The sequence below is a fragment of the Pteropus alecto genome, unplaced genomic scaffold, assembly GCF_000325575.1.
Source record: "Pteropus alecto unplaced genomic scaffold, ASM32557v1 scaffold70, whole genome shotgun sequence".
NCBI lineage: Eukaryota > Metazoa > Chordata > Mammalia > Chiroptera > Pteropodidae > Pteropus > Pteropus alecto.
The window spans coordinates 1,891,079-1,913,498 of NW_006431912.1; the positions used below are offsets into that span (position 1 = coordinate 1,891,079).

The window sequence follows — 22,420 nt, forward strand, 5'->3', positions numbered from 1 at the left end:
AATCTTGAGTTAAAAGAACTCTTCCCATTAATTTAATTTACTCCCCTCATTTAAAGATAAGTAAAATATAGACCAGCAAAGTAATTTACCCAAGGCCACATATTTGTAAAAACTTGTGAAATTAAGATGTGGGATAATTTAACAAATGATGTATATTACTCTGATGAAAACATTGATTTCAAACAAGCAGATGTCAATTAAAATATCTGTTAATATTCCTCACTTATTTCTACATATACATATACTGTCGACACATTTATAAACGTAATGATGGTAAGTTAAAAATTATAAACTAAAATATCAAAGTTTTTATAATTCATAGTACGGTATTAACAACAATACACATTTAAAAAACCATAAAAACTTGATCAGACCTTAAAAGATCTTGATATAAGACCATTTCATAATCTCCTCAGAAAAGACTGTCCCAACATTAGGAAACCCCGTCAGAAAGTTTTAACTTATATATATTCTCAGCCACTTTTGCAAACATCTAACTCCACTTTTTGTGGTTGTTTTTATTTTTTCCTTCTCGCTTTAGGTAGGAGGTTTTCAGCATCGCTTGGGGAATCAGAACATACAAACGCTTTCTGAAGAGACAACAACACTACCCACTAGAGGAAATACTCCTCTCTGACTATTCTGCCAATTACTTCGTTCACTTTGGGTGAGGAAATGCTTGTTCTGAATTCCTGCATGGGCAATTTATAAAAATCTTTTGCTTTTGCAGTCTTTATATGCATGCATTCTGGGAACTTCTTGTTTATCTTTGAATATTTTTGAATATCCTTCCGAGACTATAATTTATGAGCAATGTCTAGGTCTCTCGTGGTATGATTCATATTGCATGGATATGCAACCCTGCAGGTAAATTAATGCTAAGTAATGTCCTCTTCTAGAAAAACACAAGTTTGATATTTAATAACATTTTAAAGTAGGTTTAAAATGAAGCAGAGATGAAGACCTGTAAATCTTATAGGTTTTGGTTTTCAATGAGTTTGTGGAAAAGATGGTTTTGTTGTGGCATTGTGATATTATCATTTGTTTTCAGTAGTTATAAAATATTTGGATTTTAATGTTCAGTGAGCCTAATTCTTTGCAAAGCTTAAATCCTAACCCAGAAGTGAACTGATCAAGTGTTAACTCTCTGAGACTCTGAGAAACCATTTGGTGCACAATTCCATAGGGAATGGCTGCTGTAGTACAGTCAAATGTTTGGTGAGGATTTAATAAATATTATTGACTGTATTAAATTCAGAATGTTGACAGATATAAATATGTCCAAATTAAAACAGAAGCAACATTACCAAGACAGAAGTTTAGACTGCTATAATAGTCATAAGCGAGTCAAGCTAAATGCCTTATTTTCATTTCTTGTGCTACTAATGAGGCAGCACCCCTAATTCCATGTGTGTGATATGTAACCCAACATAGGTGATAGAACGAACTGGAAAGCAAGTTCAGGGAGTCTCTAACTACATAACATTAACCATTCCTGGTCTTGGCATCATAGCTTTTAATATGCACAACTTAGAGGAACATGTGAACTGACAAGATTAACCTTCTCAACAATAAAAGTAAAGCTGTTTTTTTAAAAAAAAAAAAATCTGTTTAATGATGGATCAATTCAATTTTAAAAAGACTTAAATCACTTGGTGCAGAAGCATAGGATACAATTGAATACTGTATAACATTATTTTGAGAGGATTTTTTTTTTTTTTGCTTGGTAGGTTTGGCTTTTTATTTTTATTTTGCAATGTGTTTTCATGACTATTTCTCATTTTATCCTTGAAACAATCAAACTAGATATTGGAAGAACTTGATAATAACCTAATTATTTATGATTTTCTCACCCCTTTTTATTCCCACCGTGACATAGATACAAAATGCCAAAGTCAAGACTATAAGGCAAGGACCTTAAGGATCATCCCCACACTGCCCTTGAAAACATTGATCTTGGGAAACCATGTAAACACAACAATGATTTTAGCTGAAATCATTTTTAACCTTCAGGTAGCCATTTCAATAGTAAAAATTGATATTTAATTATAATTTTTAAAACAAAGATTTTGGCTTTAGTTCAAAATAAACCTTTATAAGTACTTTTTTTCTGGAGCAAAATAATACTAATAGAAAACCAATTTATTATGCTTTTCTTCATAATTTCACTATGTTACACAGTGACACTATCTGTAGGACTCATTTTTTAATATTCATCATCAATTCAACAAAACTCTTCTCCATTTTTATGTATCTTTGTTGTTTACATTGTTAAAAACAATATATGCAATTATTTCTTGGACATAATCATTTGAAATTCAACTCCAACTTGAAATTGTCCAAAAATGAAATGGCAAACATCACAATATCAAAAAAAAAGTGGAGATATTTCTAAGGCGACAATGTAATAATTGGCTTTAGACACTAAAACTGTTGTGTGATTGATTTCAAAGCAAATGCTTGCTGATCAATCCCTATTCTTTCAGACTTTTCCTCCATAATCAAATTCATTTATACTCTCAGTTATTCTTGTACTATTGTTGATTATCTGAGAAAAATTCTTTTTAACCACTCTAAAATAATCTGTTTCTGCAACAATGAGTGTAATTGACAATTATGACACATTATTCACAGCTCAAAATACCTCTGCCAAACAAGATACCCACAATGCAATGAAGGACAAGTACACAGATATATGGGAGAGACAGGACTTGAGACTTTCTGGGAAGAATTAATGATTAAAGTGGGATAAGTTTGGTTAGATAAGGTGGGGTCAGAGGATAAAATAATAAAGCAAAAATTATAAAAATTATAAATTTAGTTGTTATATATGCTCTATAAGGATAGAGATCATTGTATCTTACTCAACATTTGATACTCTGAGTCTAGCACAGTTCCTGATACACCATAGTCATTCAATAAACATTTGTTGAATTTCATAAAGAGCACAGCGAGAATGCAGGAATAATAACCAAAAGAATGAAACCTCTAAAAGTACAAATCCTCATTTCAATCTGTTGCTAATAAAGACACAAACAAGAATATGATTTTGTTTTTCTCTGTACTTTGCACTTTGCAAAGCACCTTTACCTACAATATCTCCTCTGATCTTCTTTGGACCCTAATGAGTGAATATAAGTGAAAAATTCAGTTTTCATATATTCATCAAAATTCTAAGCTGTGACAACTTTGCCAATCTTGTATCTTAGGTGGTGATTGATATAGTAGAGAAAGGAGGCCAGTCTGGAAATGAATCCACTATTTTTACTTTAACCATAAAACTCACAAAATAATAATTCTTATAGGGTAATTGTGAGGAATAATAAATGCAGATATCTCTATAGCATTATGCAAAATGTATTCTCCTTTTCAAATTTCTTTTTGGTCAGCCCTCTTCAGATAGGCACTGATGGAATGAAATGGCATAAATTACTCACTCTGGACTTTTAAAAGAACAACTTCTTCCAAAAATTCAGAAATGGAAAAGTACAACTAGAAAAAATATATATTTTTTTAAGAATAAGTTAAATTTGGTTTACAATCTTAGGGTAATATTTTTAAAGTTTCCTGTGAAAAGAAACAGTTCTAGAGCACCTGTTGGGCATGTTTCACCAAGTGGGACTCCAGGACTCAAAACTGACAGCCCAATTTAAGTAGGCTTTAAATTCAGCATGCAAAGAGTTTTCCAGATACTCTGTGCCTTCCAAACAGCCAGGATGTGCTTCCAGTTTTGAATAAACACTAAACGACAATTTTGTTTAAAAAAAAAACCCCAGGGAACCTCAATTAAAAGACATCTGGTGAGTGACAATTTTGTCCACATGTAGAGCATCCAAAAGAATCCTAAGTCAAACAGAGGGCAATTTCATCAAGAAACTAACAAATTCAATTGAGCAGAAAATAACCTGAATCTCTTCAAAGTTAGCTCAACTGGTAAATCCATTGACAGGACAGGTGTTTCAGATATCTATGTCATTAGATTGGACATTAAGAACAAGCAATATAAACTAAGCAAAATAAGAATAGTGAAAGAAGCGAAAATATTTTTGAATACAATTAAAATTAGCCCCTCGTCTGTGAAGAGATGATTAGAACCTCACAAACCATTGTATCCCCAAACATAAACCCTAGAAAATAGAAAAATGAAGAGATGTTAACCAGATCATTGTCAGTGTTATCTAACAGAATATGTGAACTCTGGATTATTGGTTACCATCCTCTAGGCATAAATATCAAGTGACATTAAAATCATCCCTTAAGAATCATACTCTCTATTATAAGTAGAACGTTTGTGTCCCCCCAAAGTTAATATGAAGCCCTTACCCCAAAGTGATATTATTTGGAGAAAGGGCCTTTGGAAGGTAATTAGGATTAGACAAGGTAACAGTGAGAGGGGCAGGAAGAAAGCTCTCATGAGAAACCAAATCAAGATGGCACCTTGATCTTGGACCCCCAGCCTCCAGAACTCTGAGAAAATAAATTTTTGTTGTTTAAGTCACATGGTTTACGGTATTTTGTGATAGTAGACCAAGCTGACTAATATACTCTTTTGTCCCAATGCCTTGATTTTATATTTATTTGAGAACTGATCATCAATTCAATTTGTGCATACGTACAACATAACCTAGAATCAAGAAACTCATAACTTGTAGGAAACAGAACTCTCACCTAGTTCAACCACCCATCTTATGCCTGAATCTTTTGTAAGATACGAAGATTGACTAAATGGTCTTGGAAGCTGCACTTAAACTCCTTTAGTGAGAAGAATGTACTACATTTCTAAGCATTTCCATATGATCCATTTCCAAAGCAGATACTATCACTATGCTCTGTGGCAAACCTCAAGATAGAATTTATCAAGCAACTATTTTTTTTGCTTTCATTACAAAATACTTTTTCTACTTTAAGTATAAAGACACTAAGGCTCAGAAAAAATTAAGTAATTTACTAAAGGTCAGATCTTTAAGCACTAGTGAATCTGAGGATTGAATCTAGGTCTCTGAATTCAAAACTATTTTCTTTTCACTGTGCTAATTATCTCTAAACTACTTTGATTATACATCTGAATCAGTAAACATATTTTGAATGTATTTTATCAATTAATATATTTATTAATTGCACACATATGCTACTATGTATTTATCAAATGTATACATAAAGTTGAAATTTGAGAAAAGATAACATTAAAAAGTAAATATAAATAGAAGTCCTAATATGTTTGTATTGCCCACACTGGAAATTGCTGCGCTTTATCACTTTGGCTCCCTTATACCAGGAAGTCAGTAAAATGCTAGAGAAAGCATGTCACAATATTGAAAAACACCAGACCTAATATTGGGAGATCATGATTATTAATACAAAGAATAGTAAATTTATTGTTTTAAAAATTATTTCAACAGAAGTAATAGTATAACCTAAGGAAAGTTATACTATGTCAATATTTCACTGAAGAAATGCCAAGAAAAACTTTGAGTCATGAATGTGATGCTAAGGTCACTGTAAATGGCTCCGTTTTGGCTGGTACTGAAAGACTGATAAGAATCAATAGAGTTAACACAGGTTGCTAAGGGCTGGGGTAAAGTTTTAACCACTGTAGCAAATTAAACTATTTTATTAAAAGCAGAGTTGTCACTATAAAGCTTTTTCATAAATTTTCTAATAGCCTTAAAAAATTACTTACTTTATTAATTACACTGTCTATTTCTGTCCTAAATTGCTATGCTATGTAGGTGGAAGAAAAAAACCTAGATGTTTACAACTAAATGTGGCACTAGATTAAATTAAATGACTTCATGAAAACACATCTGAGGAAGGAGAAGGCAAGCTTTCAACAGAGAAATTAGCTGATCTATTACAATTCAGAATAGTAAGCAAATATAAAGCATCCCTTCAACATGAGACTTTCCTGCTATTAAACTTATAGTAGAGTAATACCTTACCAAGCCTCATTTCATCAATTATGTTTTTGAGATAGGATGGTTTTATACTAAAATTTTAAAATCTGTAATTGCTGTACAAATGGGGCTTGTTCAGTCTCATTAAAGCAAAAGTCAGAACAGCAAGAATTGCCCCCAGCTTTCACAGATGGTAAAGGCACTTCCGAAGATTAGCACAGAGAGAAACTTATTCATGCTCTGCCCTTACGGTGTATGGACAAAGAACCAGCATCAAGAAAAACACAAATGTGATCCTAAGCACCCCAAGGGGTGTAAAAATCCAAGCAGTCACAAGAAAACTTTGATAAGACCTGTGAAAATGAAATGTCAGTCCAATAAGAGGTAGCTTGAAAACTTTAAAAAGAGGTAAAGCCTTCATACCACAAAACTTATGGGAGAAACTTCTGTTGTAACATTTCCTGCTGGAAGTAAATACTTCAAGAAAAGTTATCTACTAGATGAAGGTTTTTTCCTTTTCTAATTATTATTAAATCAAAATCTCCAGCATTTTTAAAAAAGCAGATGCTATCTAATCATTGATATTTTTTATGACTTTTTTTTTCTTTTCTTTTTTTTTCCTTTAATGCTCTAGTTTTTATAGAACTTAATTTGGACAACATGGTGTTTCCAACACTGGTATTTTTCAGGCACTCGAAAAAGATTAACAGGGGCAAGAGTTTTGGTCTTTTTTTAAATCTGAGCTTTGACTACATTTTAAAAATCAGAGAGGAAAAAGAACCCAGGGAGTCTCACTTACAAGCTATGGAGTCTAGGCAATGCTAAAGATAGCACTCATTTAGATACCTTTGATATATCAAACATTGTGGGTTCTAAAGGGTGATTTCCATATCAGCCTTTAGAATACTGGGGTCAGAAACTTGTTAAATATCCCACAACTGGAAAGTTGAAAGAGCCAAATTTTGAACTCGATTCTGTAAGATTTTAAAGGCAACATTTTTTTTTTCCCCCCAAATAAACCAAGCCACTTCTCAGGCAAGTCATTTCATCTCTCCAGGCCCTGACCTCAATTTTTTTATCAATAAAATAAGAGTGTCTACAGCCATGCTACCCTGAACAAGCCCGATCCTGTCTGATCACAGAAGCTAAGCAAAGTCGGGCCTGGTTACTACTTGAATGTGAAGCCACCTAGGAATACCAGGTGCTGTAGGAGTAAAAAATAAAAAAAAATAAGAGATTGTAAGCTGACAAAGTCCTTGCAATCTATGAGGTCAACCAAGGGTTGCCTGGCCTAAAAAATAAATAATAAATAATAAAATAAAGTAAAATAATAAAATAAAATAAAATGATTGAGTCAGAACACCTTTAGTTCTCTTTCTACTCTAAGAAGCAATTATATATCAGAAACTCTATAAACTTTATAAGCCCTATAAAATTCAGTAAAACCATTTTTATGAGAAATAAATATTAACACCAAGTATTCTAAAAACAAATGATGTAATCAGTTGCAACAATAATGTGAGTCAGGAATGTAAAGCTTAAATTATTTGCCTTCTATCATTTTCAACTGATGCATTATTATTATAAGATAGCTTTTCATTTTTTAAATTTGTAGATTTCTTTCATTGTCATGTCTGAAACCATATATTGGTCTTAAGATGTTGTAATTTAGGTTCACTTATTATTAAAGTATGCCTATAAGTTTATTCTAATATAATGTTTAATATTAATAACATTTGACTCATTTAGACATTTTCAATTTAATTAGTATAAGCACTTTGATTTACTTTAAATTAATGTGGCCTCTGTCCTTAGGAAGTCTACATTCTAGGATGAAGAAAGAGACCATTACATATGAGGACAGGTTGAAGGATACTCGTTCTAGGGAAGGAGATATATGAATTGTCACTGATGTGATTCTTTAATGAATGTCTATCTCCCACAGTAGACTACAAGGGCCATAGCCACTGGGAACATGCCTTACTTTTGTACTGTCCATATGCTTGGTTCCTCCATTTTTTTACCCACCACAACTACAAATTATCCTCAAAACTAGCAAATTCTCACTTTAAGTAAAAAATGCTTTGTTTATATTTTTATAGCTAAAATTTTTCATGGATCCCTCCCAAATAAAGGAATAATCCAGAGCATTAATCATTAAAAAGGGCACTGCACCAAGTCTTAAATGTAAGGAGAAAAATATGAACACTGATTTTAGTGTTCAGAAATAAATAAGATGATTGTTCAAAGACAGTCTTTTTTTTTCCCTCTTTTGTATGCCTTAAGTTTTCACAGTAACAGATACAAGATATACAGAGACACGCAGGGAGGAGCAGAGGCCATTTTAACGTTTAGAAGATTCTCTTTGGATTTTCAAATGTCATAAAGCCAAAGAAAAACATTCTAAGATTCTAAATCAAATTAATCGTTTAAAATTTCCTCATCAAAAACAGGAAAAATCTACTTCTAACTGTATAATTTTGGATTCTGTTATGGCAAAGATTTAAGGGGCGGGGATGACATTTTTAGACTAGTGCAAAATAATATTTGAAACTCCAAAGTGACAACTAACTAGGCAAAAAGTCTGGCTCTTTTCTTTAATAAATGGTAATCTCCTGCTTAGAGTCATTTAATTAAGTGGAAGCACTTTATGCCAGTGGATTTTCAGGAAGCTACAAAGCAGTAAAATGAGAGCTTTACTGTTTACATTTGCACAAATGCAGGAAACTCAGTTTCTCTTAATCTGGAAGTGTAAGCCTTTCCAAGATAAAAATTTTTGCATTAAGCAAGTATAAATAGGAAATCTCCTAGCATCATTAAGTACTCTAATTCCTTAAAGTCATGGATCAGTTAATCATTGCTTTTAGAATGTTTTCCCACAAGAACAGGGAAATCTTTAACAATATATTTTTAATTATTCAAAATTTCTCCTTTTTGCCTTCACACATATTTATCACATCTCTGAAATTTAGTAAAAGAAGAAAGCATTAAGTGAATGGTTTGCTTTCATATTTAACTTATAATAAGAAAAACTCAGTAACAGAAAAATGCGTTTCCAGTTTGGTAATTTATATGCAGGTCACCTCCTTTTACAATGAGCAACTGTATGATTATAGAAGGAATTCCAGGCTCCAAGCCATGGCTCTTTATTTTATGCTTAATACATACAACCAAATACCAACCAGGAAAACAAATGAATTTCCTTGGTTGTTAATTAAACACAGTCTGCACTCAGACAAAGAATTGGCACGCCTCTAGGTATATCCTCATTTTTTAAGAACCTCTCTTGGATTCACTACACTTCAACATGCCTTACTTTTGTACTGTCCATATGCTTGGTTCCTCCATTTTTTTACCCACCACAACTACAAATTATCCTCAAAACTAGCAAATTCTCACTTTAAGTAAAAAATGCTTTGTTTATATTTTTATAGCTAAAATTTTTCATGGATCCCTCCCAAATAAAGGAATAATCCAGAGCATTAATCATTAAAAAGGGCACTGCACCAAGTCTTAAATGTAAGGAGAAAAATATGAACACTGATTTTAGTGTTCAGAAATAAATAAGATGATTGTTCAAAGACAGTCTTTTTTTTTCCCTCTTTTGTATGCCTTAAGTTTTCACAGTAACAGATACAAGATATACAGAGACACGCAGGGAGGAGCAGAGGCCATTTTAACGTTTAGAAGATTCTCTTTGGATTTTCAAATGTCATAAAGCCAAAGAAAAACATTCTAAGATTCTAAATCAAATTAATCGTTTAAAATTTCCTCATCAAAAACAGGAAACATCTACTTCTAACTGTATAATTTTGGATTCTGTTATGGCAAAGATTTAAGGGGCGGGGATGACATTTTTAGACTAGTGCAAAATAATATTTGAAACTCCAAAGTGACAACTAACTAGGCAAAAAGTCTGGCTCTTTTCTTTAATAAATGGTAATCTCCTGCTTAGAGTCATTTAATTAAGTGGAAGCACTTTATGCCAGTGGATTTTCAGGAAGCTACAAAGCAGTAAAATGAGAGCTTTACTGTTTACATTTGCACAAATGCAGGAAACTCAGTTTCTCTTAATCTGGAAGTGTAAGCCTTTCCAAGATAAAAATTTTTGCATTAAGCAAGTATAAATAGGAAATCTCCTAGCATCATTAAGTACTCTAATTCCTTAAAGTCATGGATCAGTTAATCATTGCTTTTAGAATGTTTTCCCACAAGAACAGGGAAATCTTTAACAATATATTTTTAATTATTCAAAATTTCTCCTTTTTGCCTTCACACATATTTATCACATCTCTGAAATTTAGTAAAAGAAGAAAGCATTAAGTGAATGGTTTGCTTTCATATTTAACTTATAATAAGAAAAACTCAGTAACAGAAAAATGCGTTTCCAGTTTGGTAATTTATATGCAGGTCACCTCCTTTTACAATGAGCAACTGTATGATTATAGAAGGAATTCCAGGCTCCAAGCCATGGCTCTTTATTTTATGCTTAATACATACAACCAAATACCAACTAGGAAAACAAATGAATTTCCTTGGTTGTTAATTAAACACAGTCTGCACTCAGACAAAGAATTGGCACGCCTCTAGGTATATCCTCATTTTTTAAGAAACTCTCTTGGATTCACTAAACTTCCTTCTCCATATACTCCTGTGTTACTTTACTTAAAAGCTGGATGGTGGTAATTCTACAGATAGAATTAAATATGGCCTCCGGCCATCACAATAGAATCACTGATTGTAACACAAAGAGTCTCCATACTAGAAAAATGTGTTTGCATTTGTGGTTTTTCTGATGCCTGCAAATGAATGTTCCTACGTCACAACTACATCTGTTTTGATGCCTTTTTTCCTTTTGGGTAAATGAACAAAGGGCCATGTTCTTAGAGCCTGTCTCATAGAAATTAATGGTCTACTTTCGACCCTGCTTTGTATAGCTTCCTTTGAGTTGCTCTATTTGCTTATGCTTTCTTTCATAAGTTAACAGAAATCTAAAAATTATCACTAACTTGGTACCTTAACACTATGTAATTGGAAATAAGGCTTAATCTCCATCAGGGCACTGAGGATGTTCACTTAATTTTTTTTTAAATGAGGAGAAAGATTAAAGATATATACCAGGATAGAAAGCTTATGGAAGAGATGCCCCACTGATAAGTGTTTGCATTCACCGTATTCATGAACGTTCAGAATGTCATTAACTGAAGTATCTAGTGATATTCAATTTAATTTACACTATTGGACTTTCCCATAAAGTTAGATATATAAGACATAAATTTCTTCCATTTCAATTTTAATTATATCATTCCAACATATATCCAAAAATCAGAGTGTCCAAAATCATACCAGTGGGCTTATACAAATGAATGGTAAGGCATATAAACTGGCTGAAAGAGAATTCCCATTAAATATCAACCAGGCCACAAAGACAAACAAGTCTTCACTTGTCAATAAGCTGTGCACAGTCAGAGAACTGAAAGTTGACCAAGGGTTTCCCACAAGCCTGATTATGATAGGACAGTATTCAAATTCAAAGAAAACAGTAAAAAGTTATGTGTATACATTTTTAGAAAAGAATTGAAAACAAAGGGTACTTACACTTTTGCTCCGAGAAAGCAAATCACAAGAATTTCTTTTCATGGTGGTGTCTTAATTCGAATGGGCAATAATTGTTTCCAACGTCAGTGTTCACACTGCAACAATTATCCACTCAAAAGCCAACTGGCATTCTGAAGAGAAAGGCAAGGAAATACTTAATCAAGTATATGATTAACACGTGCACTTCGAAATGCTGTCTTTGACTAAGACAGTAATTCTTAAATTATTCATCAGAACAGGCTAAAATGGTACTGTGTTTAAAGAAATAAAAGTACACCCAAGCAATATTTCCAAAACAGCTTTCGTTAAATGTAAGTTAGAGATTTCAAGCACCATCCGTTTGCCATAAATATTCAAGTCTACATTTCTAGTAGCTAAAAAATAAGTATGGTAGCCACAACCTAAAGTCACACGTACGTAACGAAAAAGCATACTGAATTGTATAGGTGCTAATTCTTGCTGGTACAGCTAAGCATCCCTCAATTTACCACTAACGGATCACTAGGGTAGCCTTGTTCACCATGAAGAGGACTCTTACACGCATCTGAAAGCCCTCTGATCACTACATCATGGCCTCCTGTTTACTTAGCCATAATTCACAATACACGGAAGCTATCCCAGTGGATTTTCAGTAAATTTAGTGAGTTTTCTACCCTTTTGATTCAAAGAGATTGTAAGGAATGGTTAGGAGGAACGGTTTACCTAATCAAGCAATAACTATTATTTCAAAGAATATTCCAGAGTAGTTGCCACTTGAATGACATGATAGTCTCATTACCTAACCTTCATTTTCCATTAGACACCGAGAAGGAGCTTCTCTTTTTTGATCTTAGAAGAAAAAGCAAATAGCATAGCTATTGTGTTGTGTTCATTCTGATATTCAGCTATATCTGGCCACGGCTTACAAATTCATAGGGTATATTCGTATGAAGGCTGAAGCATCTTTTAGGAAAGAAGTCACTCTAAGGGGAATAGGGATGAAACAAACAGGCTTGACCAAAGCACAAAAACTCTGACATTGTAGGTGTGGGCTGACATTGTAGGTACAGGTTATGATTTTAACATAAGCATAATTTTAACATAAGCATGTAACATAAGCATAAGCATCTATCATTTGAATTTGTTCTAAGCTTCTCAGAGGACTTGTGTCTGAGTTTTAGGAAAAAGAGTAACAGTGAACAAGGTCTCAAGGAGTTTGTTTTGCTAAAATGATTTGAAAATGTCAAAGTGCGGAGTAGTGTGAATTATACATTAAAAAATAAAACAAAGCAACTATAGATACTTTTTAAAAAGTATACAAAATAGAAGGAGGGAGGACTCCATGGAACACAGTGTCAGTGTGGGCCCCAGGAGGAAGCCAGCCCTAAGCAGCACGGGAACCCAATGGTACCCCACACCAGTAGAGAGAGACCTTCAGAGAACTTTCCAGCAACCAGCAATGGCATACATTCGAGGATAAAAATTTGATTTGAACCCATGTGAATAACCACTCAAGACTTATAAGAATAAAAGGAAGATATTTTTGGAGAGTCCAGAGCCCCACAGCAACAAGGTGCAGCTAGAATCAGATAAATAGTATTTAGTATTGCTAAAAATATGCCTACATGCAACTTGGGGATGCAAAGGGCATTGAGGGACAAAACCTTCTTCTGAGGTTGGTGAAAATGCTCGCTTGAAGTTAGAGAAAAATGTACAATCAAATATGAGTTGCTAGGATAAATAATATTTCTTTGAGTGTGTATAGATTTTTGTTTAAGGGAGTGGAAATTGGAGGTAAGAGCTGATACACAAATGCAAAGTTCTCAGCTAGTATACCTCCAGGAATTAAGTCATCTTTACCAAATGACTTATCCGTTCTCAGAAAATGTGGAATTACGTTATCTACCTAGATCAATTTAAGAACAGGACGGAAATTATATAAACTGTGAACTAAATATTCCATACTGAGGGAGATAAATAAAATCCAGCTAAATGCTGTAGGATGTTTACACATTATCCGAGAAAAATTTGTTCAAAATATTTAATGATTTATTCAGCATTTAATGAGTACCCTTAGAGGCGACCATGGAATAGTTGCCTCTAGTGGGTTAGTGACTCAATGGTTTCAAGTTAACAAATTAATAAGATCAGACGAATGTTTGCTAAATTAATGAGATTGTTAACAAAATTGCCTTGACATGATTTAAAGACCATCATTAAGAGATACTTTCCTATAGGAATTTGGAACCTGTAGAAGTTGAAACAGACAAATGAATTTAACTGAAAACTGCTGATGCGATGACACTTCTCAAGCTATATACCTACCTAGGAGGCAGCATGGCCTCACTAAAACAGTATGGACCTTGGATCCAAATGGGCATAGATTAGAATTTCAGCTCTTTAATGGCATTCTGTGTAGCTTTAGGTAAGTTACTTAACCTCTCTGAGCTTTTTCCAGATCTGCAAAAAGGCAATAATAATACTCATGTGTATTTTGAGTTTAAATGAATTAATGTGTATAAAGTAGTGTCTAGGAGAATGCTTGGCTCTCCATCATCATTCTTCATTACTATATTTTCCTTCTCTTAATATCAAATGGCAAGCAACAACAACCCATTCTTATTTTTCCCCCAAAAGTGCCAAACTCCCTCAAATAAAACAAACTTAAGCGATAATAATACTCAAAAGTGCCAAACTCCCTCAAATAAAACAAACTTAGGCAATTGTGCTTTCAACTAGCACATAACTAATATACCAGTTATGGTCCCAGAAATAAACAGACAACATATTATGATCATTAAAGGAAGGTTTAGTAAAGAGACTATTTAAGAAGATGTGAATAGGGCAGAGGAATCCACAAAGGATGGTGCAGTTCCTGGAGCTAGCAATAATGCAGTTTTTACCATCCCCCAAACTAAAGAGACAAGGAGAGGGATGCGTCACCAATACCTACAAGGAAAGAGTCATAGAGTGTACTTTCTTAAAAAGGGAGGATATTTTCTAGGACAGTTAGCCTCAGATGATCCAGAAAGGAAGGAGATGAGAAGATGAACATAATCTCATTCTCCTGCCTCCCTCTGATCTCCTGCTAGGACTCCCAACTGCCAAATGCAATAAAGCCAGAGGTCAAAGGAAGCTGTTGCTCTACACCTCACTGGTCAGCATCCCAGGACAGAAATCCTCCTGGGTACATATCATTAATATAGTATCCTCATTGCTCAAAAGAGAAAATCAGCTCCAAGAAATTAACTGAATTGCCCAGTAAATGGCAGAACCAGGATTCAAACCTGATTTGTCTGACTCCAAAGTCCATGTTTTTGTCTACCCTGCTACCCTGCTTTGTTACCAATATTACAAAACAACACAGTTTAATTATCAGCAAGTGGTAACCTCTGCAAATATCAAAGCTGTGCCTAAACCAAAGACTGTTTGGTGGCGGGGGAAAGAAAGGCTTATTCTCAGGAAGGCAGTTATCTTAGTTCTTACAAATTTCTCCATCATCAAAGACATACTATTAAGACAGCAGAAATGCGTTCTCCCTCCAGGTGCACTATTTAAAAAAAAAAAAAAACAGGTGAGAGAACACTCACACACACGTGCAATTTCATTACGAAAGGAATTTCCGCATGAAAGTTAATTAGGAAGAAGAGTCAACTCCTGCAGGGAGAACACTTTAGAAATAAAAATGAACAGAAAAAATCAGGTAAGACAGATAGCGCTGGAACATTCGAAGATGAAATCTGAGCTGGAGCACTTGAATAAATTTTGCTGCTTTGATGAAAGGATAGGGGAGTTAAGACAAGTTCTTTCCTAGAGATTAAGAATTTATATAGTGGAAAAAGCCATGAACTGGGCATCAGAAGAAATAAGTTCCACTTTCATCCCTGTGTCATACACACAAGCTATATGGTATTAGGAAAAGCTCCTCTTTTTTTCTCTACCAGTTGCTTGCTTCTCTGTAGAGTAGAGATAGCAATATTTTCTCAGTCCACCTCACAGGGTTGTTATAGGAATTAATTAAATAATGTCTCAGAAAGCTTTTCAGAAACTATAAATTTCCTTGCAAATATAGGTTAATTCTATTCATTAAACATCAAGTGTGCCAATGCGTGTAGTAATTGCTGAATTATAAAGTCACCTAGGTGCATTAATTTAAAAAAGAACATTTATTGAGCATCACGTATGGGGCGGGCACCATACTAATCTCTCCAATAACCACCAACTTTTCTAGATCCAGGAGAAAGGACTGTTTGGGTGCAATGCCTAGGAATGAGCAAAGGATAATCAGTTTATCACTGACTTAGTGTCTCCCCCACCTCATCAAGTTATAGTTTTCTAGCTTTGCATAAAATAAACCTCAGAGCAAAACCAAAATAGACAGTCTCTTTCCTTGATTAGATTCTAACCTAAAATTATTAGATATGGCATACGTTAAAAAAGAAAGTTTGATCACTGTAAAAGACAACCCCAAAGAACTGCAATAAAAACAAACTCAATTTGTCAAGAATCATCCACCAAAAAACTAGGAGGCAGCAATGCAAAAACTAAATACTCAAAAAGTTAAAAGAAGCATATGAGGGGATAAAAAACAGACTTTACATGGGAAAGTTCGAATTATTGCCATAGGCTCTGAAGTGCCCACTAATTTGCCTTCTCCACACATAAGACAGGTAACTTGGACATTCTCCCCAATGTCCCTCTGCTAAATCTGTACAGAGACAAAGGATGAAAGTCCCTGATATTTCCTCATGACTTCTAAAGCATGAATTAAGAGAAAAGACTCTTTCTTGGTCCAGATCTAAAGAGCAAAGGTTTCCTGCTCTTTACATCTTCCTTCTTTTCTCCAGGGTGACCTGTGATGGTTGTCCCTTATTTGTGCTCCTCTGGATCTGAGATCAAAACAGCTCATGGTACAAATAAGGAAATTGAGGTATAGGAACATAAGTAATCTGCCGGAGATCACAGAGCTGCCTGGGACAGATAACGCAGGAACTAGACAAAGGCCTCTGCACTCCCTGCCCAGTGCTCTAACTGATGATGTTGCCCTGTGCACTGATTTTTCTAAAATTCATCCTAAAACTTGCTCTATAGGGCAATCTAGGTACACCTTTCAGTGTGCCTAGCAAAGTTCAACACTTAATTCTTGCTAAAGTCAATGCAATCTATTTATAACCCAAGGATGGCCCTGTATAATCAGGTTGCAGCTTATGCTCTCAAGTGCACCTTCAGCTACATCTGCAGGGGCTTCACAGAGGCTAGAGTGATGTGTCAACCAGTGGATACAGGTGTTATGTGACTTACATGTTTATATGACCTTAGCTTACACTCTCTTCCCCAACACAAACCTTCCTCCCTAGTCTAAATGGTCTAATCCCTCAACATCTGTTACATATTCATTTCCACTTCCTATCCCTAAATCGATGCTCTTAAAATGTTTTATTCTCCATCTTTCTAAACTTTTCTATTCTTCAAAGTCCGGCAAAAATCTTTCCTTCTAATGGCAACTTCCCTTGCTGCTCCAAGTCACATAGGTTTCTACTTTCTCTGAATCCCAACCATATAGGCTATGTTGCCACACAAAATCATCTACTATATTTTATTCTTTTATTAATTATATTATGGGTTTAATTTTTACTTCCTTAACTGTGGGTTGAGTAAGGCACACTTTAAAACCTTTTCTATACTGCAAGTTACAAGATTATAAAATACGAATTCCTAAGGTTGAGAGTGATTCATTATCATTCTTTTGCCTTTGCCATAGTGCTTAAAATAGTGTTGAACACTTAGCAATCACTTAATAAAATATACTTTTAAAATATAAGTACAAATCCATAAGAAAAATATGTTCATTTTAATAGGTACTGTAAAAATAGAAATAAAAGTATATCAAATGTAGAAAATATTCAATCTCAATATTTATCAAAGAAATGAAACTAAAATCTAAAAGTTTCTATTTGTTTTGCCTACAACTTAGTAAAGTTAATGTTTTTTAAAATAAAATACTTGATAATGGTGCATACATGATAAAACATCAAATTTCTATATTGCTTACTAGCTTTATACTGACATAAGTCTTTGGAAAGGAATTTGATAACAAGTACCAAAATTATTATGGAATTATGTATTTTTTATATAGTAATTCAGGAAGCAACTGGAAATATAGAAAGTGCTTTATATACAAAGATGTTTTCAGCAATCTACTTACAATAATGAAAATTTGGAAACAATTTGGATATCTAACAATAAGAGAATAGCTAAAATAAGAGAAATTTCATAATGTACTATAGTTTAAAATATACATTGTACAAGATATTTTAATTACATGAGAAAATGCTTCTGCTATAATGTTAAATGAAAAACAGGCTTAAAGTTGTATAGATAGTATGATCCTATAAAAAGTTATGCACAGAGAAAAGACTGGAAAGAAATATAGGAAAATGTAGTTGTATTTAGGTACAAGTATACGGATGGTTCTGTTCTGTATTCTTTGGCTTCTTAAATTCTCAACATCTGGGGAAAAGAAATACTTAAAATTCAAATTAAAAGAAAGTATTTGAATGAACATATAACAAGTCATTAACCTTCTCTTCCTACTTCGAAGTATCTTTTAAATGCTAACTTTTTGTTGATCTGATTGTTCTAGGAAGTTGTTGCATTGTCCATTAAGTTCTTTGTTTTTGAGGGTCCAACTTTGCTATTTTATATATAATGTTAGCCTTTGCCTTTGGGGAATCTATAGACTAAGAAAAGTCTCAGTTGAAAAAGAATGGCCAAAAATTAAGTTCTCTCTGGCTGATCCTGCTATTTTATCCTTCAGTTGACTGGTTTGTTTTTGTTTTGTTTTGTTTTGTTTTGAGTGGGAAGGCAGTTATGGTGACTATCCAAAGAAAATCTTCTTCAGGCTCTACTTCACCTAAAAATTCAAACAGTTATTGGGATCCCCTATGCTAGTTTCCAGAAATGCAAAACACATGGAACTTAGAAAATGGGAATAACGAACTAAATCAGCAAACAAGAGACTTGGGTTTTGTAGGACAAACAAGAGCTCGACCCATATAATATTTTCATATGTATTATAAAGTGAAAAAATGCAATGGGGAGGAAATGTCTGGTACAATTTGCAACAGAAATATTCAAAAAGTTATAAATTACAATTGACCACTTTATCTAGGTTTAGGTTTAACAAGCGTGCCCTTTGAACTATTTAAAGCCTCTTTTTCATTTTTTGATTATTGCAGAAGATTTAAAAAAAATTTTTTTATAAATTTACTTATTTATTTTAATTAGTTTCAAGTAAACAGTACATTGGTTAGACATCAATATAGTTTAAAAAAATGATCCCTCTAATTGTTTCCTTAAGACCTCCTTTAACACTCTCAAAACACGCATCTTAGCTTCCTATCTAACCCATCCTATTTTTGCTTAACTTCTTGAAAGAATGAGGGAGGTTCTCCTGTTTAAGATGAAGTGTTCCTCTTCCTATGTACAGTTGTGGCTTCTACCTACTCTCTATTTTCCCTTTCCATATCTGCTCTAACTCTATCTGGCTCTCTCCCTAAAGCTCTAATTATTTTCTCAAGTCTCTCTTGTTTTAAAAAAAGGCCCTCCTTAACTCTACATTCTCTCTCTTCTAAATATCATTCTTTTCTTCTCCATAATCAATTTTGTTGAAAAAATTGTCTATTAAATTCACTAAACTTTAATCTCACCACCACTTCTTAATTCACTGCAACCTAGATTTGCTCCTTCTACACTTCAATTTCATTTGAAAGCTTCTAGACTTCCATATTGCTAAGTTTAACAAACTCTTCACAAATTCTCTGACTAGACCACCATACTATAACACTGTTACTTGTTTCTTCTGGAAACTCTTTCCTCCCTTGTGCTCTGATATTGTTTCCTGCTGGGTGTGATTGTTGACTTCTTTCTACTTTTGTGAGTCTTCTTTGGTTCACCTCTTAAATATAAATACCACTGTCCTTACTCTTTTTCAGTGCTTCCAAAACATGACTGCATATCAAAATTATCCGAGGAATTCTATAAAAGACAGACTACTGATCTTCCACTAATAAATCAGAACCTCCAGGAGATGTACAGAGGAATCTACTTTTGACCAATTCCTCAAATAATATTCATAAAGCTTACAGAACACCATTCTGTTGATTGGCACTTGAAAAATCTACATTATGTTCCTGGGCAATCCATTAGTTTTCATTGTTTGATTTGACATATGTATTCGAATAGTGTGTGTGTATATACACACACACACACACACACACACACACACACACACACACACACACACTATTCTAATAGTATATATATATACTAACAATGTGTATGTATAAGTAGATATCATACTTTAACTTTCTGGAGCTTCGAATTTATACATTCAGAAGCGTGCCCAACATCTCTACTTAGAAAATCCACAATCGTCTCAAACACATGTCCATATAAACTCAACATTTTTTCTTTCTTCATTTAAAAATGTTTCTTCTTTTATCCTTTCTCTCTCTCAGTTAATGGTATCATGAGCTACCCAAGCCAAAACCCTAAGTCCCTCCCACTCCCTAATCACCCACATTAAATCAGTGATTACATCCTGCTGGAGTATCTCGCAAATATTTCTCAGCTCCATCCTCTTTTTGCAGGTCTACTACGAGTTCTCTTTTAGACTTTTATCAACACCATTTTAGGTACCTTCTACTAGGTACCTAATAGGTACCTCCTTGTTGTTAATACTGCCTGCTTGTTTCTCCATACATCATATTTCACTCATTTATTATACTGAATCAGTATAATTCCGCACACATTCCATGCTGTTTCCCTCCTCTATGTCCTGTTCTTGAGAGATTTTTCCTCTTCCTATTCTCCATATGCACTTCTTTCCTTCTTTACTTAGCTACTCTTACTTCAATACTTAGCTGAGGTGTCATCTCCTCCTGAGTTTCCTAGTTCTTCCAATATCCCAAGCCACACCCCCATTGCTAGCCTGAACCAGTATTGTTCCATAATGCCTTCTGTATGGCCCCAACAGTATATTGCATATTTGTCAAATTATACTGAAATGTTCTGTGTCTCACTGCCGCCTTGGACTCTAAGACCCTTGAGGGTAGAAAACATTTCATATTTGTATATATATTCACAACATAACATATGCTCAATAAATTTTTACTGAATTCTACCAAATTGAACTATTTCCCTTGACTAGAATTATGAGAAGGAAAGCACATTTTGTCTCTAGACTAAAAAGAATCAAATATCTCCTTTTGTAGTTTATACTCACACAAAACCATAATTCTATTCCCTTCTCCTCCCCCAAAATTATAGCAACAGTTTCTCTTATTCATTCACCATACATTTACTAGGCACTTGTGGTAAGCAATGAACTGTGCTTGGGTCCAGGGATGCAAAGATAAATATAATAAAATCTCTCCCTACAAGAGCACACAGACTAGTGGGGGAGAAAGATAAATAGTACAGTGCACTAAGTGCTCTGACAGAGGCTCAGAATAGCTGGTGTGGGACCCAGAAGAGGCAGAAAGTGATTCATACACTTAATGGCTTCAAAGCTTGTTCTGAGCTATTCTGCTCTTGCGAACACTTTGCTTTAAGTTGTTCAAATGCCATTTCATATATTGATGTTTTTCCCCAAGTAGAAGAAAAAGAACATAAAAGTAAGGACTGTCAGTTCCTTTCTTCTCTTTTATATATCCGGTCAGACCTCTGTCTCTGTGGAAGAGATGGCCATAAAACTCTACACCAAAAACATGGTCAGTAAATGCCTGTTGAATGAATAATATACAGGCAATCACACTTATATAAGAGAACAAGCCACTTTTGATGTCAGTACAAAAGTATTCTAAAATAAATGACATTTTGGAAAATAAAAGTACATCATTTGGCTCCCAAGGTAGCCCAATTCTTCACTTCCAAGGGTATGAAAATGCCAGAATATCCTCTCTTTCAACACTCACCTTGACCAGTATTTCAAAATAGTCCAGCTGAGTTGTTTGGCCACAAGTAAATTACATTTCTTTCTAGAATTCCATGCTTTGGGTCCTTTCTCCTTATCCAAAATAATTTCAGCTCTCTAAAATACAACTCTTTACCTAAATAAAGGGCCAGGGACTTTCTGTATCATCCCTCACAAATGTAGGATCTGTTACTTGAGAATACCCTGCTCTGGTTTTAGCTTCCTGCTGCAATGAGGAAAGTTATAACAGAAGCTTCTTTTCAACAACTTTCCTAACCGTATTCTCCCACTGCTGTATGATAGTACCCTTCCAGGCCTGGGCAGTGGGAGGTGACTAGAGCAGTTTTGTCCTGTGAATCATAGGACAGCATGGTGCACTCTGCTGGCCTGAGGCCTAAGATGGAAGGAGCCTCTGGGATGTGTCATTGCCAGCAAAGTTATAACAGATCCATTGAGAGCCTCAGGACAAAAACCTCTGAGTCATCATGATGGAAAACAAAATAATGGCAAGACAATCCCCCACAAAATCTTTGGTTTTAGCATCTAACTATTGCAAAAGAAAATGGAGTTCACTGAAGCATTGAGGCTTTTTTCTTTTTAAATACTTCTCCATCTTATATCAGATTAAAGTCTACTATTTGAGTACTTTTAAAATTTGAGAAATCCTCGAATGGCATTATCATTGAAGACTGTGGAATGTATGCACAGACTGTATTCTAGAAATCATGCATTACAAATTACAATCGGTACTTTCTAAAACATGAATCATTCCACCTCTCTAGTTAAAATAAGAAAAACATTATGTAGGTGATAGATGATAGATAGATGATAGATAGATAGATAGATAGATAGATAGATAGATAGATAGATAGATAGATAGACAGACACAGAAAGAAAGAAAGAAAGAAAGAAAGAAAGAAAGAAAGAAAGAAAGAAAGAAAGAAAGAAAGAAAGAAAGAAAGAAAGAAAGAAA

General features: G+C 34.1%; 1 protein-coding gene across 2 annotated transcripts in view; it reads right to left on the reverse strand.

Annotated features, from left to right (window-relative positions):
* Positions 1 to 22,420, reverse strand: part of LOC107196620 (cAMP-specific 3',5'-cyclic phosphodiesterase 4D-like) — a 359,569-nt gene that overhangs the window by 115,504 nt on the left and 221,645 nt on the right. Inside the window, exons 1-2 of one of the 2 annotated variants that reach the window (XR_003043655.1) lie at positions 21,449 to 21,719; positions 11,493 to 11,623 (exon numbers count right to left, since the gene is read on the reverse strand). Coding sequence is in view for 1 of the 2 variants with exons in the window: in XM_015599426.1 (XP_015454912.1) it covers positions 11,493 to 11,534 (42 nt within the window). In the remaining variant the exon portion in view is untranslated. Of the gene's footprint in view, positions 1 to 11,492; positions 11,624 to 21,448; positions 21,720 to 22,420 lie in introns of those variants that run through there. The other variant, XM_015599426.1, reaches the window with a different exon arrangement.